The sequence below is a fragment of the Pristis pectinata genome, chromosome 2 (genome assembly GCF_009764475.1).
Source record: "Pristis pectinata isolate sPriPec2 chromosome 2, sPriPec2.1.pri, whole genome shotgun sequence".
NCBI classification, from domain to species: Eukaryota; Metazoa; Chordata; class Chondrichthyes; order Rhinopristiformes; family Pristidae; genus Pristis; species Pristis pectinata.
Genome location: NC_067406.1, coordinates 8,988,299 through 9,004,661, shown reverse-complemented (window position 1 = coordinate 9,004,661; position 16,363 = coordinate 8,988,299). Strand labels below are relative to the sequence as shown.

Sequence of the window (16,363 nt, the reverse complement as noted above, 5' to 3'; positions counted from 1 at the left end):
CACTTGGAATTCCAAATACGCATTCAACTGTTTTTTGAAAGTTGCCAGAGAATCTGATTCTATCAGCTTATTCCAAATATTAATAATGTCCTGCTTGAATCATTTCTCCATTCACTTCCTTGTTGACTTGTTTAAATCCATTATCTCTGATTACATCAGAGCATAAGGAAGAAGATAGGGGCAGGAATAGGGCATTTGGTCCCTTGTGTTCCTCCACCATCCAATGGATCTTTTATCTCAGCACCATTTTCTTGCATTAATACCACATCAATTAATAATAATCGATTGATCCTTGGCTGAAGTACAATCAGCGATCAAGCTTCCACAGCCCTCTTGAGCACAGAATTTCAAATAATCAGTATTGGTATTGGTTTATTATTGTCACTTGTACCGAGGTACAGTGAAAAGCTTGTCTTGCATATCGATTGTACAGGTTAGTTCATTACACAGTGCAGTTACCTTGAGTTAGTACAGAGTGCATTGAGGCAGTACAGGTAAAAACCATAACAGTATAGAGTAAAGTGTCATTGCTACAGAGAAAGCACAGTACAATAAGGTGCAAGGTCACAACAAGGTAGATCGTGAGGACAGAGTGCATCTCATCGTACAAGGGAACCGTTCTATAGTCTTATCACAGTGGGGTAGAAGCTGTCCTTAAGCCTGGTGGTACGTGCCCTCAGGCTCCTGTATCTTCTACCTGATGGAAGAGGAGAGAAGACAGAATGACTCGGGTGGGTGGGGTCTTTGATCTATTTATGGGCCCTCAAGTGGCTTATGAGTCCAATCTTGGCTCTGAAAGTTCTCCCGCATTCAGGACAGGTAGTTCCAGATGGCAGATCGGGTTTCAGTTGTTGCTGCCTCTCTTTCCATTTTCTTCTCTTTTCCTCTAATTCTACACATCTGTCAGCTTCAAAAGTTGCTGTTCCTTCTCGGATGATGATGGTTTGCCAGAGTTTCCTGTCCTTGGCAATGGTTTCCCAATTGTTGATGTCGATGTTACATTTCTTCAGGTTGACTTTTAAAATGTCTTTGAATCTCTCCTGTTGTCCGCCTCTTTTACGTTTGCCTACTTTAAGCTGGGAGTGGAAGATTTGTTTCGGCAGACGTTCGTCTTTCATCCGAACAACATGACCGCTCCATCTTAGTTGGTTCTTCAATTCTTGTTGCTTTTGCTTCATTTAGCACGCTGACGTTGGTTTGCCACAGTAATGGTCAGCGACAGTAACTGTGAGCCTTTTCAAGTCAAATCAGGCTCCATAACCCTAATTGGGCAGGATTAACAGGAATTTAAGGAAGAGAAATCATGTTTGAGAAAAAAATCTGCTGGAACTTTTTGACGTCTCAACAAGTCGATAAAGTGAAGTAAATTGATCAGTCTATTTGGACTTTCAGAAGGCCTTTGATAAGGTGCCACACAAGAGTTATTAACTGAATTAGAGCACATCGTAATATATTGTCTTGAATTAAGGTTTAGTGAACGGATGGAAAACAGATTAGGAATGAGTGGGTGATTTATAGACTGGCAGGGATGGGTGCTGAGTTGTCACAATCCACACCAATAATTTGGATGAGGGGATCAAGGGTAATTGATCCATGTTTGCTGATGACTCAGATCTGTAGGGCAGTGTGACTATTTGGGGAGAGCTTTGCGGAGTAGCTTCAGGTGAATATAGACAGGTTAAGTTAATGGGCAAGGACATGTCCAGTGGAACATAGGAAAAAAAAAATGTAACACCATTCACTTTTGTAAAAAAAATTGAGGCAGAGTATATTTTACACAGTGAGAGACTGTAAGGTGTAAGTGTTCAGAGGGACCTGTTTGTCCTTGTACGCAGATCACTGAAAGCTACTATGCAAGTTCAACAAGCAATTATGAAGGCAAATATTATGATGGCTTTGAACAGAATTTGAATGCAAGAGTGCAGGTTACTTGTTCCAATTACATAAAACCCCAGTAGGACCTCAGCCAGCTGGAATGTTGCGAGCAGGTCTGATCTCACTTGCTAAGGAAGGAAAGACTTCTGACAGCATGAAGGACAGTGAAGGTGCATAATATTGATCTTTGGTATGAAGGGAATCATCATACGGAGAGATCAAGCAGACTACACTGTCTTGAGTTTTAAAGAATGACAGGTGATCTCACTGAAATATATGGAATTCTTATGGGGCTTCATGGGACAGATGCAGGGTTGATGTTTTCCCTGGCAGAACCTAGGGTAACAGTCTCAGAATAATGAATCGGGCATTCTTGACGGAGAGGAGAACAAATGCCTTCACCCACAAGGTACTGACCTCAATGTCAACAAAACAAAAGAGCTGGTCATTGACTTCAGGAAAGGGGGTGGGCTACATGCACCTGTCCACATCAACGGTGCTGAGGTCGAGAGGGTTGAGAGCTTCAAGTTCCTGGGAGTGAACATCACTAGCAGCCTGTGCTGGTCAAATCACGTTGATGCCATGGCCAAGAAAGCTCATCAGTGCCTCTACTTCCTCAGGAGGCTAAAGAAATTCGGTATGTCCCCTTTGATACTCACCAGCCTTTATGGATGCACCTTAGAAAGCATCCTATCTGGATGCATCACAGCTTGGTACAGCAACTGCTCTGCCCAGGACTGTAAGAAACTGTAGAGAGTTGTGGACACAGCTCAGCGCATCACGGAAACCACCCTCCCCTCCTTGGACTCTCGCTGACCATTACTGTGGCAAACCAACATCAGCGTGCTAAATGAAGCAAAAGCAACAAGAATTGAAGAACCAACTAAGATGGAGCGGTCATGTTGTTCGGATGAAAGACGAACGTCTGCCGAAACAAATCTTCCACTCCCAGCTTAAAGTAGGCAAACGTAAAAGAGGCGGACAACAGGAGAGATTCAAAGACATTTTAAAAGTCAACCTGAAGAAATGTAACATCGACATCAACAATTGGGAAACCATTGCCAAGGACAGGAAACTCTGGCAAACCATCATCATCCGAGAAGGAACAGCAACTTTTGAAGCTGACAGATGTGTAGAATTAGAGGAAAAGAGAAGAAAATGGAAAGAGAGGCAGCAACAACTGAAACCCGATCTGCCATCTGGAACTACCTGTCCTGAATGCGGGAGAACTTTCAGAGCCAAGATTGGACTCATAAGCCACTTGAGAGCCCATAAATAGATCAACGGAACGAAGACCATCATCCTCGACCTCGACGATGGAGCCATAGATTTATAGAGTCGTACAGCACGGAAACAGGCCCTTCGGCCCAACTTGTCCATGCCGACCAAGGTGCCCAACTAAGCTGGTCCCATTTGCCACATTTGGCCCTTATCCCTCTAAACCTTTCTTACCCATGTCCCTGTCCAAGTTCCTTTTAAATGTTAGTGTACCTACCTCAACCACTTCCTCTGGCAGCTCATTTCATATACTGACCACTCTCTGGGTGAAGAAGTTGCCCCTCGGATTCCTATTAAATCTCTCCCCTCTTACCTATGTAAGATGTAAGAGGTACATCTTACATAGGATGTACCTATACATCCTATAGGTAGTCTAGTTCTTAATTCCCCAACCCTTATCAAAGGCCATACTAAACTCGCAATATCTCACTTTTAAAATTGTCTCACTTCCCAGGCGCTCTTTGTCTGCAAACAATCTACTCCAATCAACTTTTGCAAGTTGCTGTCTAATACAGTCAAAATCTGCCTTGCCCCAATTTAGAACTTTAACTTGTGGACAGATCTGACCCTAATTTAAAACTAATAAAACTATGGTCACTTGTCCCAAACTGCTCCCCCACTGACACTGAGTCGTGGAGTCATAAAGTAATACAGCACAGAAACAGGCCCTTCGGCCCAACTGGTCCATGCCGACCAAGATGCCCACCTAAGCTAGTCCCATTTGGCGGTGTTTGTCCATATCCCTCTAAAACTTTCCTATCTATGCACCTGTCCAAATGTCTTCTAAATGTTGTTATTGTACCTGCCTCAACTACCTTCTGGCAGCACGTTCTGTATACCCACCACCCTCTGGGTGAAGAAGTTGCCCCTCAGGTCCCTTTAAAATCTTTCCCCTCTCACCTGAAACCTATGCTCTCTAGTTCTTGGTTCCCCTTCCCTGGGAAGAAGATTGTGTGCATTCACCCATCGATGCCCCTCATGATTTTATACACGTCTATAAGGTCACCCCTTGTATTATTATTTTCTGTGTACCCTGTTGGCATTTTCTTCAAAACAGATTCCATCATTGTCCCTCCTACTGATGTCAGGGTAACTCTATCGTTCCCAATGTTCTCTTTCCATCTCTTAGTGAGCTTACATTTACTGCTGAGGGAACGGTTTCAGAATCTATGGAAATTTGGAAAATGATCGCCATTGCATCCATTATCTTCATTGCTATTTGCTTCAGAACCTTGGGATGTATGTCACAGGATTTATTGGCTTTCAATTCCATCAATTTCTCTAATTCTAATCTTTGTTTTAATAATGGTGATTTATTTGAGTTCCCATTAACTCTTGATCAGTACTCCACTATTCCCGGTATGTTTTCTGTACCATGAACACAATCACAAAATATTTGATGAATTTCTCTGCCATTTCTTTATTTTCCATTATAATTTCTCCAGTCCCCGTCTTTAAGGGACCCACATTAACTTTTGCAAACCTTTTCCTTTTACATGCTTATAGAAACATAGAAAACCTACAGCACAATTCAGGCCCTTCGGCCCACAAAGCTGTGCCGAACATGTCCCTACCCTAGAAATTACTAGGCTTACCCATAGCCCTCTATTATACTCAGCTCCATATACCTATCTAACAGTCTCTTGAAAGACCCTATCGTATCCGCCTCCACCACCGTTTCCGGCTGCCCATTCCATGCACTCACCACTCTCTGAGTAAAAAACTTACTCCTCTATACCTCCTCCCCAGCACCTTAAACCTATGTCCTCTTGTGGCCACCATTTCAGCCCTGGGGAAAAGCCTCTGACTATCTACCCGATCAACACTTCTATCAGATCCCCCCCTCATCCTCCGTCTCTCCAAGGGGAAAAGGCCGAGTTCCCTCAACCTGCTTTCATAAGGCATGATCCACATTCCAGGCAGCATCCTTGTAAATCTCCTCTGTATCCTCACTATGGCTTCCACATCTTTCCTGTAGTGAGGCGACCAGAACTGAGCACAATACTCCAAGTGGGGTCTGACCAGGGACCTATATAGCTGCAACAATACCTCTCGACTCCTAAATTCAATTCACTGATTGATGAAGGACAATACACCATATGCCTTCTTAACCACAGGGTCAACCTGCGCAGCCACTTTGAGCATCCTATGGACTCGGACCCCAAGATCCCTCTGATCCTCTGCACTGCCAAGGGTCCTACCATTAATACTATATTCCGCCAACATAGTTGACCTATCAAAATGAACCATTTCACATTTATCTGGGTTGAACTGCATCTGCCACTTCTTAGCCCAACTTTGCATCCTATCTATGTCCCTCTGTAACCTCTGACAGCCCTCCAAACTATCCACAACACCCCCAACCTTCGTGTCATCCGCAAACTTACTAACCCACCCCTCCACTTCCTCATCCAGGTAGTTTATAAAAATCACAGAGTAAGGGTCCCAGTACAGACCCCTGAGGTACACCACTGGTCACTGACCTCCACTCAGAATACGACCCTTCAACAACCACTCTTTGCTTTCTGTGGGCCAGCCAGTTCAGCACTTACAATCTGTTTTCTTACCCATCAGTTCATGAAATATTAAAAGCCCCGTAATTTTGAAAACCTCCATAAAATCTTCCTTTTAACTTTCCCCCTCAAAAAAGAGTAATCCCAGTTTTACATTTTAGAATTATCCTGGTAATCCTAAATAGTTTAATGCCTTGACATCCTTTCTAAAGTGCAGTGGCCAGAATCTTTTTACTTATTCATTTAGGAGATGTGGATGTCACAGTGAAGTCCAGCATTTAAATTGGTAAATTGGTTTAATGTTGTCACATGTACCGAGGTACAGTGAGAAATTTTGTCTTGCATGCATTTAAAGTGAGACGGGGTAGGTTCAGAACAGACGTGAGGGGTAAGTTTTTCACTGAGAGAATGGTGGATGCCTGGAATGTGGTGCCTGATAGGATGGTGGAGGCAAATTCACTGGGGGCTTTTTAGAGGGGCTTGGATGGGCACATGAATGAGAGGAAAATAGAGGGATGTGGGCATTCTGTAGGTAGAAGGGGATAGCTATGTCGGCACAACATTGTGGGCCGAAGGGTCTGTTCTGTGCTGTACTGTTCTAAATTCTATGTTCATGCCATCCATACAGATAATTTAATCACCTCAGTACAAGGAAAAACAATAACAGAATGCATATAACAATAACAGAGTGGTTGGTGCATGGAATGCGCTGCCTGGGGTGGTGGTGGAGGCTGGTACGTCGGTCAAGTTCAAGAGATCGTTAGATAAGCATATGGAGGAATTTAAGATAGAGGGATATGTGGGAGGAAGGGATTAGATAATTTTAGCAGTGGTTTGAAGGTCGGCACAACATGGTGGGCTGAAGGGCCTGTATTGTGCTGTATTGTTCCATGGTTCTATGGTTCTAATGCAGAATAAAGTGTTACAAAGCATTACAGTTGGTACTTAGTATTATTGCCTGTTCCTGATCTCTCTCGGGAAAGTTTTGGTGAATAATCTTCTTGATCTGTTGCAGTCCTTCAGCGAAAGTGCAGCACAGTGCTGGTGGGGTGGGGGTTCCAGGGTTCAGAACCATCAACAATAGATGACCAGTGATATATCTTCTCATCTGGTTGGTCTGGTGTGTCTGGGAGTAGGACCTGCGGGTAGTGGCGTTCCCATGTGTTCACTACCCTTGTCGTCCTCAGTGGTTTGAGGTACTCCAGTTGGCTCTAAACAGACATTTGTAAAGGTTCAGAGTGGCATTCATGTTTTTGTATTCAATGCTTGTATTCACAAAGCCAAGTGTTCTACGTGCTGTCTTAACATGGGCAGGCTGCCTATTATTGTAGCCCAGTGGACCAAAGAGAAGGAGGATCTTAAGGAAAAGAGGCAAATTAGAATATCATTGGAAAACTGCATCATATACAAAGAGCTAAAGGGGATCATGTTGGCTTGAAATAGAATTAAACAGTAAGCAGAACACACAAATACATGCACACACACAGATCAAATTCATTGTGGAATGCAACTGATGTGATTTTTCTTGTATAAAAGAGTGGGATTAGGTTGGGTATGGATGCAGTTAGATTGGATTTGGTCTATCTTTTAAAACCATGGAGTTTTGCAGCTCTAACTAGAGTTATAAAACTTTAGTTAGGCCACATCTGGAGTATTGCATTCAATTCTGATTGGTATTGGTATTGGTATTGGTATTGGTTTATTATTGTCACTTGTACCGAGGTACAGTGAAAAACATGTCTTACAAACCGATCGTACAGGTCAATTCATTACACAGTGCAGTTACATTGAGTTAGTATAGAGTGCATTGATATAGTACAGGTAAAAACAATAACAGTACAGAGTAAAGTGTCACAGCAACAGAGAAAGTGCAGTGCAATAAGATGCAAGGTCACAACAAGGTAGATCGTGAGGTCAGAGTCCATCTCATTGTATAAGGGAACCGTTCAATAGTCTTATCACAGTGGGGTAGAAGCTGTCCTTAAGTCTGGTGGTACGTGCCCTCAGGCTCCTGTATCTTCTACCCAATGGAAGAGGAGAGAAGAGAGAATGTCCCGGGTGGGTGGGGTCTTTGATTCTGCTGGCTGCTTCACCAAGACAGCGAGAGGTAAAGAGTCCAAGGAGGGGAGGCTGGTGTCCGTGATGCGCTGGACTGTGTCCACAACTCTCTGCAGTTTCTTGTGGTCCTGGGCAGAGCAGTTGCCATACCAAGCCATGATAAATCCAGATAGGATGCTTTCTATGGTGCATCTGTAAAAGTTGGTGAGAGTCAAAGGGGACAAACCAAATTTTTTTAGCCTCCTGAGGAAGTAAGAGGCACTGGTGAGCTTTCTTGGCTGTGGCTTCTACGTGATTTGACCAGGACAGGCTGCTGGTGATGTTCACTCCCAGGAACTTGAACCTCTCAACCCTCTCAACCTCAGCACAGTTGATGTGGACAGGTGCATGTACACCACCCCCTTTCCTGAAGTTAATGACCAGCTCTTTTGTTTTGTTGACATTGAGAGAAAGGTTATTGTCATGACACCATTCCACTAAACTCTCTATCTCCTTCCTGTACTCTGACTCATTGCTGTTTGAGATACGGCCTACGACGGTGGTATCATCTGCAAACTTGTAGATGGAGTTAGAGCAGAATCTGGCCACACAGTCATGAGTGTATAGGGAGCAGAGTAGAGGGATGAGGACGCAGCCTTGTGGGGCACCAGTGTTGAGAATAATCATGCAGGAGGAATTGCTGCCTATCCTCACTGATTGTGGTCTGTTTGTTAGAAATCAAGGATCCAGTTACAGAGGGAAGTGTTGAGTCCTAGGTCTCGGAGTCTGGTGACAAGCCTACTTGGGATTATTGTATTGAAGGCAGAGCTGTAGTCAATAAACAATAGTCTAACGTAGGTGACTTCACTGTCCAGATGCTCCAGAGCTGAGTGTAGAGCCAGGAAGGTGGCATCCGCTGTAGACCTGTTTCGGCTATGGGCGAATTGCAACGGGTCCAGGTTGTCTGGCAGGCTAGAGTTGATGCGTGCCATGACCAACCTCTCAAAGCACTTCATGGTGGTGATTGCCCCATTATAGGAAGGATGTGGAGGCTTTGGAGAGGGTGAAGAAGAGGTTGACCAGGATCCTTCCAGGATTAGGGGGCATGTGCTATATGGAGAGGTTGTACAGACTTGGGTTGTCTTCTGTGGAGCAGTGGAGACTGTCAGGAGACCTGAAAGAGGTTTATAAGATTATGAGAGAAAAAGAGAGAGCGGGCAGCTGGTATCATTCTCCAGGTCAAAATGTCTAATACTGGAGGGCATGAATTTTAATGTTAGAGCGGGAAAGTTCGAAGGAGATTTGCAGGGCAGGTTTTTGACACCGACAGTGGTGGGTGCCTGGAATGCGCTGCCAGGGTTGGTAGTGGAGGCAAATACAGTAGAGGAATTTTAGAGGCTCTTGGTTAGGCACTTGAATGTGCAGAGAATGGAGGGATATGGACATTGTGTAGGCAGAAGGAATTAGTTCAATTAGGTATTTGGAACATAGAGCATTACAGCACAATACAGGCCCTTTGGCCCACAATGTTGTACCGACATTTTATCCTGCTCTAAGATCTATCTAACCCTTCCTTCCCACATAGCCCTCCATTTTTCTATCATTCATGTGCCTATCCCTTACAGTAAATGTCCCTAATGTATCTACCCTCACAATCTCTGCCGGCGGTGCGTTCCACGCACCCACCACTCTCTGTGTAAAAAAACTTACTTCTGACATCCCTCTTATATCTTCCTCTAATTACCTTAACATTATGTCCCTCGTGTTAGCCATTTTTGTCCTGGGAAAAAGTCTCTGACTGTCCACCTGATCTATGCCTCTTATCATCTTGTACACCTCTATCAAGTCACCTCTCATCCTCCTTCTCTCCAAATAGAAAAGTCCTAGCTCACTCAACCTATCCTCTTAAGACATGCTCTCCAATCCAGGCAGCATCCTGGTCAATCTCCTCTGTACCCTCTCTAAAGCTTCCACATCCTTCTTATAATGAGGCGACCAGAACTGAACACAATACTCCAAGTGTGGTCTAACCAGAGTTTTATAGAGCTGCAAAATTACCTCGTGGGTCTTGAACTTAATACCCCGACTAATGAAGGCCAACAAACCATATGCCTTCTTAACAACCCTATCAACCTGCGTGGCAACCTTGATGGATCTATGGATATTTAATTACTAGTTTAATTAGTTTTGCACAACATCATGGGCCGTAGTGCCTGTTCCGGTGCTGTACTGTTCGATGTTTGATGTGTTTGATTGATTATTTATTTTATCACAGGATATGGTCAGCAGTTTCTGTCCTTTAAGTACCCTTGCAGTTAACAATCAACCTCACTGCTGTGGGTTTGGAGTCACATATAAGTCAGACTGAGTAAAAGTTCCTGATTACCTTGCTAGAGGGTCATATGAACAATAATCAGCAGCTTCACAGTTACCATTGCTAATACCAGCTTTGTAGTCCCAATCTGATTGATTGAATTTCAACTCAATTGCTACCATGGGATTCAAATTCATGTCTCCCCAGCTGATCAGGTCGGCATGGACTAGATGGGCTGAAGGGCCTGTTTCTGCGCTGTAGTTGTCTGTGACTCCATGATGATCTTCTAGTGACTTGGGCACTGTTCTACCATATCCACACAGTAGTAGGTGTGGGTGTGTGGGTATCCAGCAGTGAAGAGCAAGCCCCGCCACTGTCCCACTACCCTTCTTCAAAGATCTTTAAGAATAGGCACAGGTTGATTCGCTGATATCTTTACAAAGCCACCAAACAATATGTCCTGCAATAAACAACCTACTGGAGGAACTCAGTGGGTTGAACAGCATCTTTGTGGGGGGGCAAGGAATCAGGGTATGACGCAGGGTTTCGACCTGAAACAACCCCAATTCCTTTCCTCTCACAGATGCTGCTCAATCCACTGAGTTTCTCCAGCAGATTGTTTGCTGCTCCAGATTTCAGCATCTGCAGTCTCCTGTGTCTCCAAACAATATACCCTGTCTGTAATCATGGATCACAGACTCATACAGCACAGAAACAGCACCGAGAGAAGCTTGAATATCAGAGATTTCTGCCTGGAACTCCCTGTCATTCCTCACTACTCCTGATCACATATAACCCACTGAGAACATGCTATCAAACACCCACTTACACTCATCCTACAACACGGTATTGTAGTGGTTAGCATAATGCTATTACAGCGCCAGTGACCTGGGTTCAATTCCCGCCGCTGTCTGTAAGGAGTTTATACGTTCCCCCCGTGTGTCCGCGTGGGTTTCCTCCGGGTGCTCCAGTTTCCTCCCACATTCCAAAGACATACGGGTTAGGACCTGTGGGCATGCGATGTTGGCGCTGGAAGAGCGGCGACACTTGCGGGCTGCCCCCAGCACATTCTCAGTAATGCAAAAAGACACATTTCACTGTGTGTTTCGATGTACATGTGACTAATAAATATCTTATCTTATAATCCCATTTTATTCTCCCCATATTCCCATCAATTCATCCCAGATTCTACCACGACCCTCCACACAATTTATAATTAACCTACACTGGAGGAAATGGGAACACACGGAGGAAACCCACTCAGTGACAAGGAGAGCACGCAAACTCCACACAGACAGCACTGGAGGTCAGCATTGAACCCAGGTCGCTGGAGCTGTGAAGCAGCAGTTCTGCAAGCTGCACCACTGTGCTGCCCAGTGTCGACCCCGTTCCCACCGGATGCACAAACCAGACTACTTGTGTCCCACAGTGAGACGAGGTTTCGAGGCATCACTTTTATTTTTGCCCCCCTTCTCTCTCCACCCTCTCTGTAACTACTTCTTTCATTCTGTTGTGCCTTGAGTCACAGAGTCACACTGTAGAGAAACAGACCCCTCGGCCCAAATCATCCATGCCGACCAAGATGCCCATCGAAGCTAGTCCCACTTGCCCATGTTTGGCCCATATCCCTCTGAACCTTAGTTATGCTCACAGCCCATTCAAATGTCTCCTCCCAGCCCACTTATTCTCATGAACATATCACCGTACTTCTTTGAAGCCAGCTGTACTGAAGGAGGACGTAGGTCTGTGAAGACTCTGCCTAAATTTGTCTCAAGTTCGTTGTTCTTTCCTTCGAGAACTGAAAATTGTTCCATTTTACTGAGAGTTCTGATTCCTTTCAGTCTACCGTGATTAAGATAAGATTTCTTTATTAGTCACATGTACGTCGAAACACACAGTGAAATGCATCTTTTGCGTAGAGTGTGTTCTGGGGGCAGCCCACAAATGTCGCCACGCTTCCGGCACCAACATAGCATGCCCACAACTTCCTAACCCGTCAGTCTTTGGAAAGTGGGAGGAAACTGAAGCACCCGGAGGAAACCCACACAGACACACGGGGAGAACGTACAAACTCCTTACAGACGGCAGCGGGAATTGAAACCGGGTCACTGGCGCTGTAAAGCGTTACGCTAGATGCTACACTACTGTGCCTGCCAACAGGGCTACCAGCAGGGAATGCTGGAAATACTCAGCAGGTCAGGCAGCATCTGTGGAGGGAGAAGCAAGAGTCAATGTTTAAGGTGGACGATCAGCACACATCCCATAATGCTGCACTGAGCATGTGCTACACACTTTACTTTGTCCACTTGAGATGGGGTCCCAGTTAAGGAAAAGAATTTGTCTGGTATCAGAGTATGGCAGAATCTCAGAGGTTTACAATGTTCAGAGGCCATTTAGCCCATTGTGTCCAATCAGCCCTTTTCCTCTTCTCACAGAGGGTGCTGAATCACTGGAATTCTCCAGAGGATTAAGGAAGCGAGTTTGCTGGAGGTATTTAAAGTGGAGGTCGATAGATTTTAGAAAGATTTTAAAAACTACCTAATGCAACTGTTGGATAAAATGATTTTGTATGGATGGCATGCAAAACAAGCTTTTTTCACTGTGCCTCGGTACATGTGACAAGTTTATTTGACAAGAGGTAGTACAAGGGAAAACAATAACAGAATGCAGAATAAAGTGTTACGGTTACAAAGTGCAGTGCAGGCAGACAATAAGGTGCAAGATCATAACAAGATAGATTGTGATATCAAGAGTCCATCTTAATTTCTGAGTGAACTGTTTAATAGTGTTATAACAGCAGGGTAGAAGCTGTCCTTGAGCCTGGTGGTACATGTTTTCAGACTTTTTTATCTTCTGCCTGATGGGAGAGGGGAGAAGAGACAATGTCTGGGGTGGGTGAGATTATGTTTGATTATGCTGAATGCTTTACCGAGGCAGTGAGAGGTATAGAGTCCACGAAGGGGAGGCTGGTGTCCATGATGTGCTGAGCTGTGTCCACAACTCTCTGCAGTTTCTTGCAGTCTCAGGAAGAGCAGTTGCCATACCAAGCTGTGATGCATCCAGATAGGATGCTTTCTATGGTGCTTTGATAAAAATTGGTGAGGGTTGATGGGGACATGCCAAATTTCTTTTGCCTCCTGAGGAAGTAGAGGCGCTGGTGAGCTTTCTTGGCCATGGCATCTACGTGGTTGGACCAGGACAGGCTATTGGTGATGTTCATTCCTAGAAACTTGTCCCTCATGTCCCTCTTGACAAGTGCTGAGGTCGAGAGGGACAGGAGAAGCTCTTGTCCCTCTTGACCTCAGCACTGTTGATGTAAACAGGAGCATGTGCACTGCACCACCCTGTGGAATTAACATGGATAAATGGGATCAATATAGATGGGTGCAATGGTCAGCATGGATGTGGTGGGCTGAAGGGCCTGTTTTTGCACTGTATGACTCTATGATATATGAATTACGTTGAACCTGGAGCCCTATATAATTCTATTTTCTCCGTTCTACCATTAATACAGACAGAAAGCATCACGGTTTCTTCATGTGTAGCCTTCTGTGGGAATTTCTTCTCTTTTTAATTAAATTTCAATTGGTCCCTCAGCAGTGACTCTTTATGCAAAAGTTCAAGGGATGCTAAAATTAATCAAAACTTTTGGTACCCAAGAGTAAAGTACGTAAAGAAGAATGTGGATCCCGGTCTCTGTTCCCTCTTCCTGTAAGAATCTAAATGGGTCATTCACAGGAATGTGTGAGTTTGAGAAGTCTGTACTGAAATAGCAGTACCAATTATCATCACTGTCAGCACTCGTAGAGGTGTAGGGAGGTACGGCATGGAAACAGGCCCTTCAGCCCACTGAGTCTGTGCCAACCATCCTGCACCACTTACACTAGTCCAATTTCAGGTAGACTCCTCCCCCTCTATCTCTGGTAAAGCAGCCAGCATAATCACCCACCCAGGACATTCTCTCTTCTCCCCTCTCCCATCAGGCAGAAGATATAAAAGCCTGAAAGTACGCACCACCAGGCTCAAGGACAGCTTCTATCCCGCTGTTGTAAGACCCTTGTACGATAAGATAGACTCTTGATCTCACAATCGACCTTGTTATGACCTTGCACCTTATTGTCTACCTGCACTGCATTTTCTCTGTAGCTGTGACACTTTATTCTGCGTTCTGTATTGTTTTTACCCTGTACTACCTCAATGCACTGTGTAATGAATTGATCTGTAAGAATGATATGCAAGACAAGTTTTTCACTGCACCTCGGCACAGGTGACAATAATAAAGCAATTCCAAGAATTCCAATTCCTCCTGATGCACCCAATTTCTCCTACACCCACTCTACCCCAGCCCCCCCCATCACCCCATTTCTTTCCCCTCTCCTGCCTCTTCCATCTGCCCCCCCCACCTCCCTTTTTTGGTTCCACGCTCCACCTTCCTTCCCGATCAGATTACATCATCTGCAGCCCTTTGTCACTTCCATCTATCACCTCCCGGCCTCTGCCACTCCTCCCACCCTTCCCTCCCCCATCTGCCGATCACCCCTCCTCACCTGGATCCACCTATCGCTTGCCAGCTCTTGCTCCACCCCTTCCCCTCACCTCTTTATATTGGCTGTCCCCTGTCTTTCTCTCAGTCCAGATGAAGGGTCTTGAGCTGAAGCGTCGACTGTCCATTTCCCTCCACAGATGCTGCCTGACCTGCTGAGTTCCTCCTGCAGTTTGCTTTTTGCTCCATTTTATGCACTGATGTTCATCAGAGAAGGGAATCTGTTGCGTTTGCCCAGACTTAAATGTGAGTGCAGACCACCCCTATGATGCTTGGAAAAACCAACTTTGGTGTGTTGAGGAGGATAAGGTTTGAAAACAGGGCAGATAATTCGAAAAACACTCATTTCATCTCTTGTATCCAAGATGAAGAGCCATAATCCATATAAGGCTATGCACAGAGCATTGGAACATTGATGCGTCATGGCCTTCTTCACTCAAGGGCAACAAGGGTTGGATATTTCCTGTGGCATTCACATCCTTAAAAAGAAAATGTTAACAATTCCAAGCATTCTATTGGGAAGTCTGATGTGTTTTGCGGTGAAAGTGTTCTCCTCGAGTTCCTGTACCCCACTTTGACTGGTTTGTGTCTTTTCAGGACTTCCTAATGGAGACCTTCATCATGTTTAAAGACCTCATCGGCAAGAACGTATATCCGCCTGACTGGATGGTGATGAGTATGGTGCAGAACAGGTCAGTGATTCCCTGGATTTGAATGGGGCACTGGATTCCTTGTCCTCTCAACTCTGTTGTAGTATAGAGATTGAATTCCTTCCTCCGTGGGAAATATTCTCAGTGTAACGTCCCACTTGTACTTGCTTCTTCCAAGCGTCATTTCTGCCTGGCCTTCCTGTTCCTACAAAACAGGAGGGGTCCTTTCAGCCATCATTGTCGGTCCTCTGCTATTCCCACTCCGAAACCACTTCCCATTCCTAACTCTGCGCATGACCTTCAGACAATTCCAGGAGTTGGCAGCCAGGGGTCTTTGTTCTCAGCTGCTCTCTGATCTCTTCCCTCAGAAGTTGCTGAGGGTGGAAATGGGGAACGGGCTGTGGTTAAAGGAGTCCAAGAATTGATTTGTGCAATGTAATTGGTAATTGGTTCACTATTGTCACATGAACCGAGGTACAGTGAAAAACTTTGTTTTGCACGCCGTCCATACAGGTCATTTCATCACATCAGTGCATCGAGGTAGCACAAAGGAAAGCAATAACAGAATGCAGAATATAGTGTTACAGCTACAGAGAAAGTGCAGTGCAGGCAGACAATAAAGTGCACGGCCATGACGAGGTAAATTCTGAGGTCAAGAGTCCATCTTATTGTACGAGATGTCTGTTCCATAGTCTTATAACAGTTGGATAGAAGTTGTTCTTGACCCTGGTGGTACATGTTTTCAGGCTTTTGTATCTTCTGCCTGATAGGAGGGGGGAGAGGAGGGAACATCTGGAGAGGGTGGGCTCTTTGATTATGCTGGCTGCTTTACCAAGGCAGCGAGAAGTGTAGAAAGAGTCCATAGAGGGGAGGCAGATTTCCATGATGTGCTGAGCTGTGTCCACGGCTTGATATGACAGCTGCTCTGCCCAGGACCACAAGAAACTGCAGAGAGTTGTGGACACAGCCCAGAGCATCACGGAAACCAGCCTCCCCTCCATGGACTCTGGCCCATTCTGATTATAGATGGAAAGACAACCAGAGATTTTGATGCCAGTCTGGATGCTACCTCTCAATGCCTTGGTGAAGCAGCCAGCATAATCACAGACCCCACCCACCCAGGTTATTCTCTCTTCTCTCCTCTCCTATCAGG

General features: G+C 45.1%; 1 protein-coding gene across 1 annotated transcript in view; it reads left to right on the top strand.

Annotated features, from left to right (window-relative positions):
• The window catches only part of LOC127580080 (dedicator of cytokinesis protein 2-like), a 1,107,748-nt gene that overhangs the window by 766,837 nt on the left and 324,548 nt on the right, over nt 1–16,363 (top strand). The window contains 1 exon segment of the mRNA XM_052033289.1: nt 15,158–15,252. Within this exon segment, the coding sequence (XP_051889249.1) occupies nt 15,158–15,252 (95 nt within the window).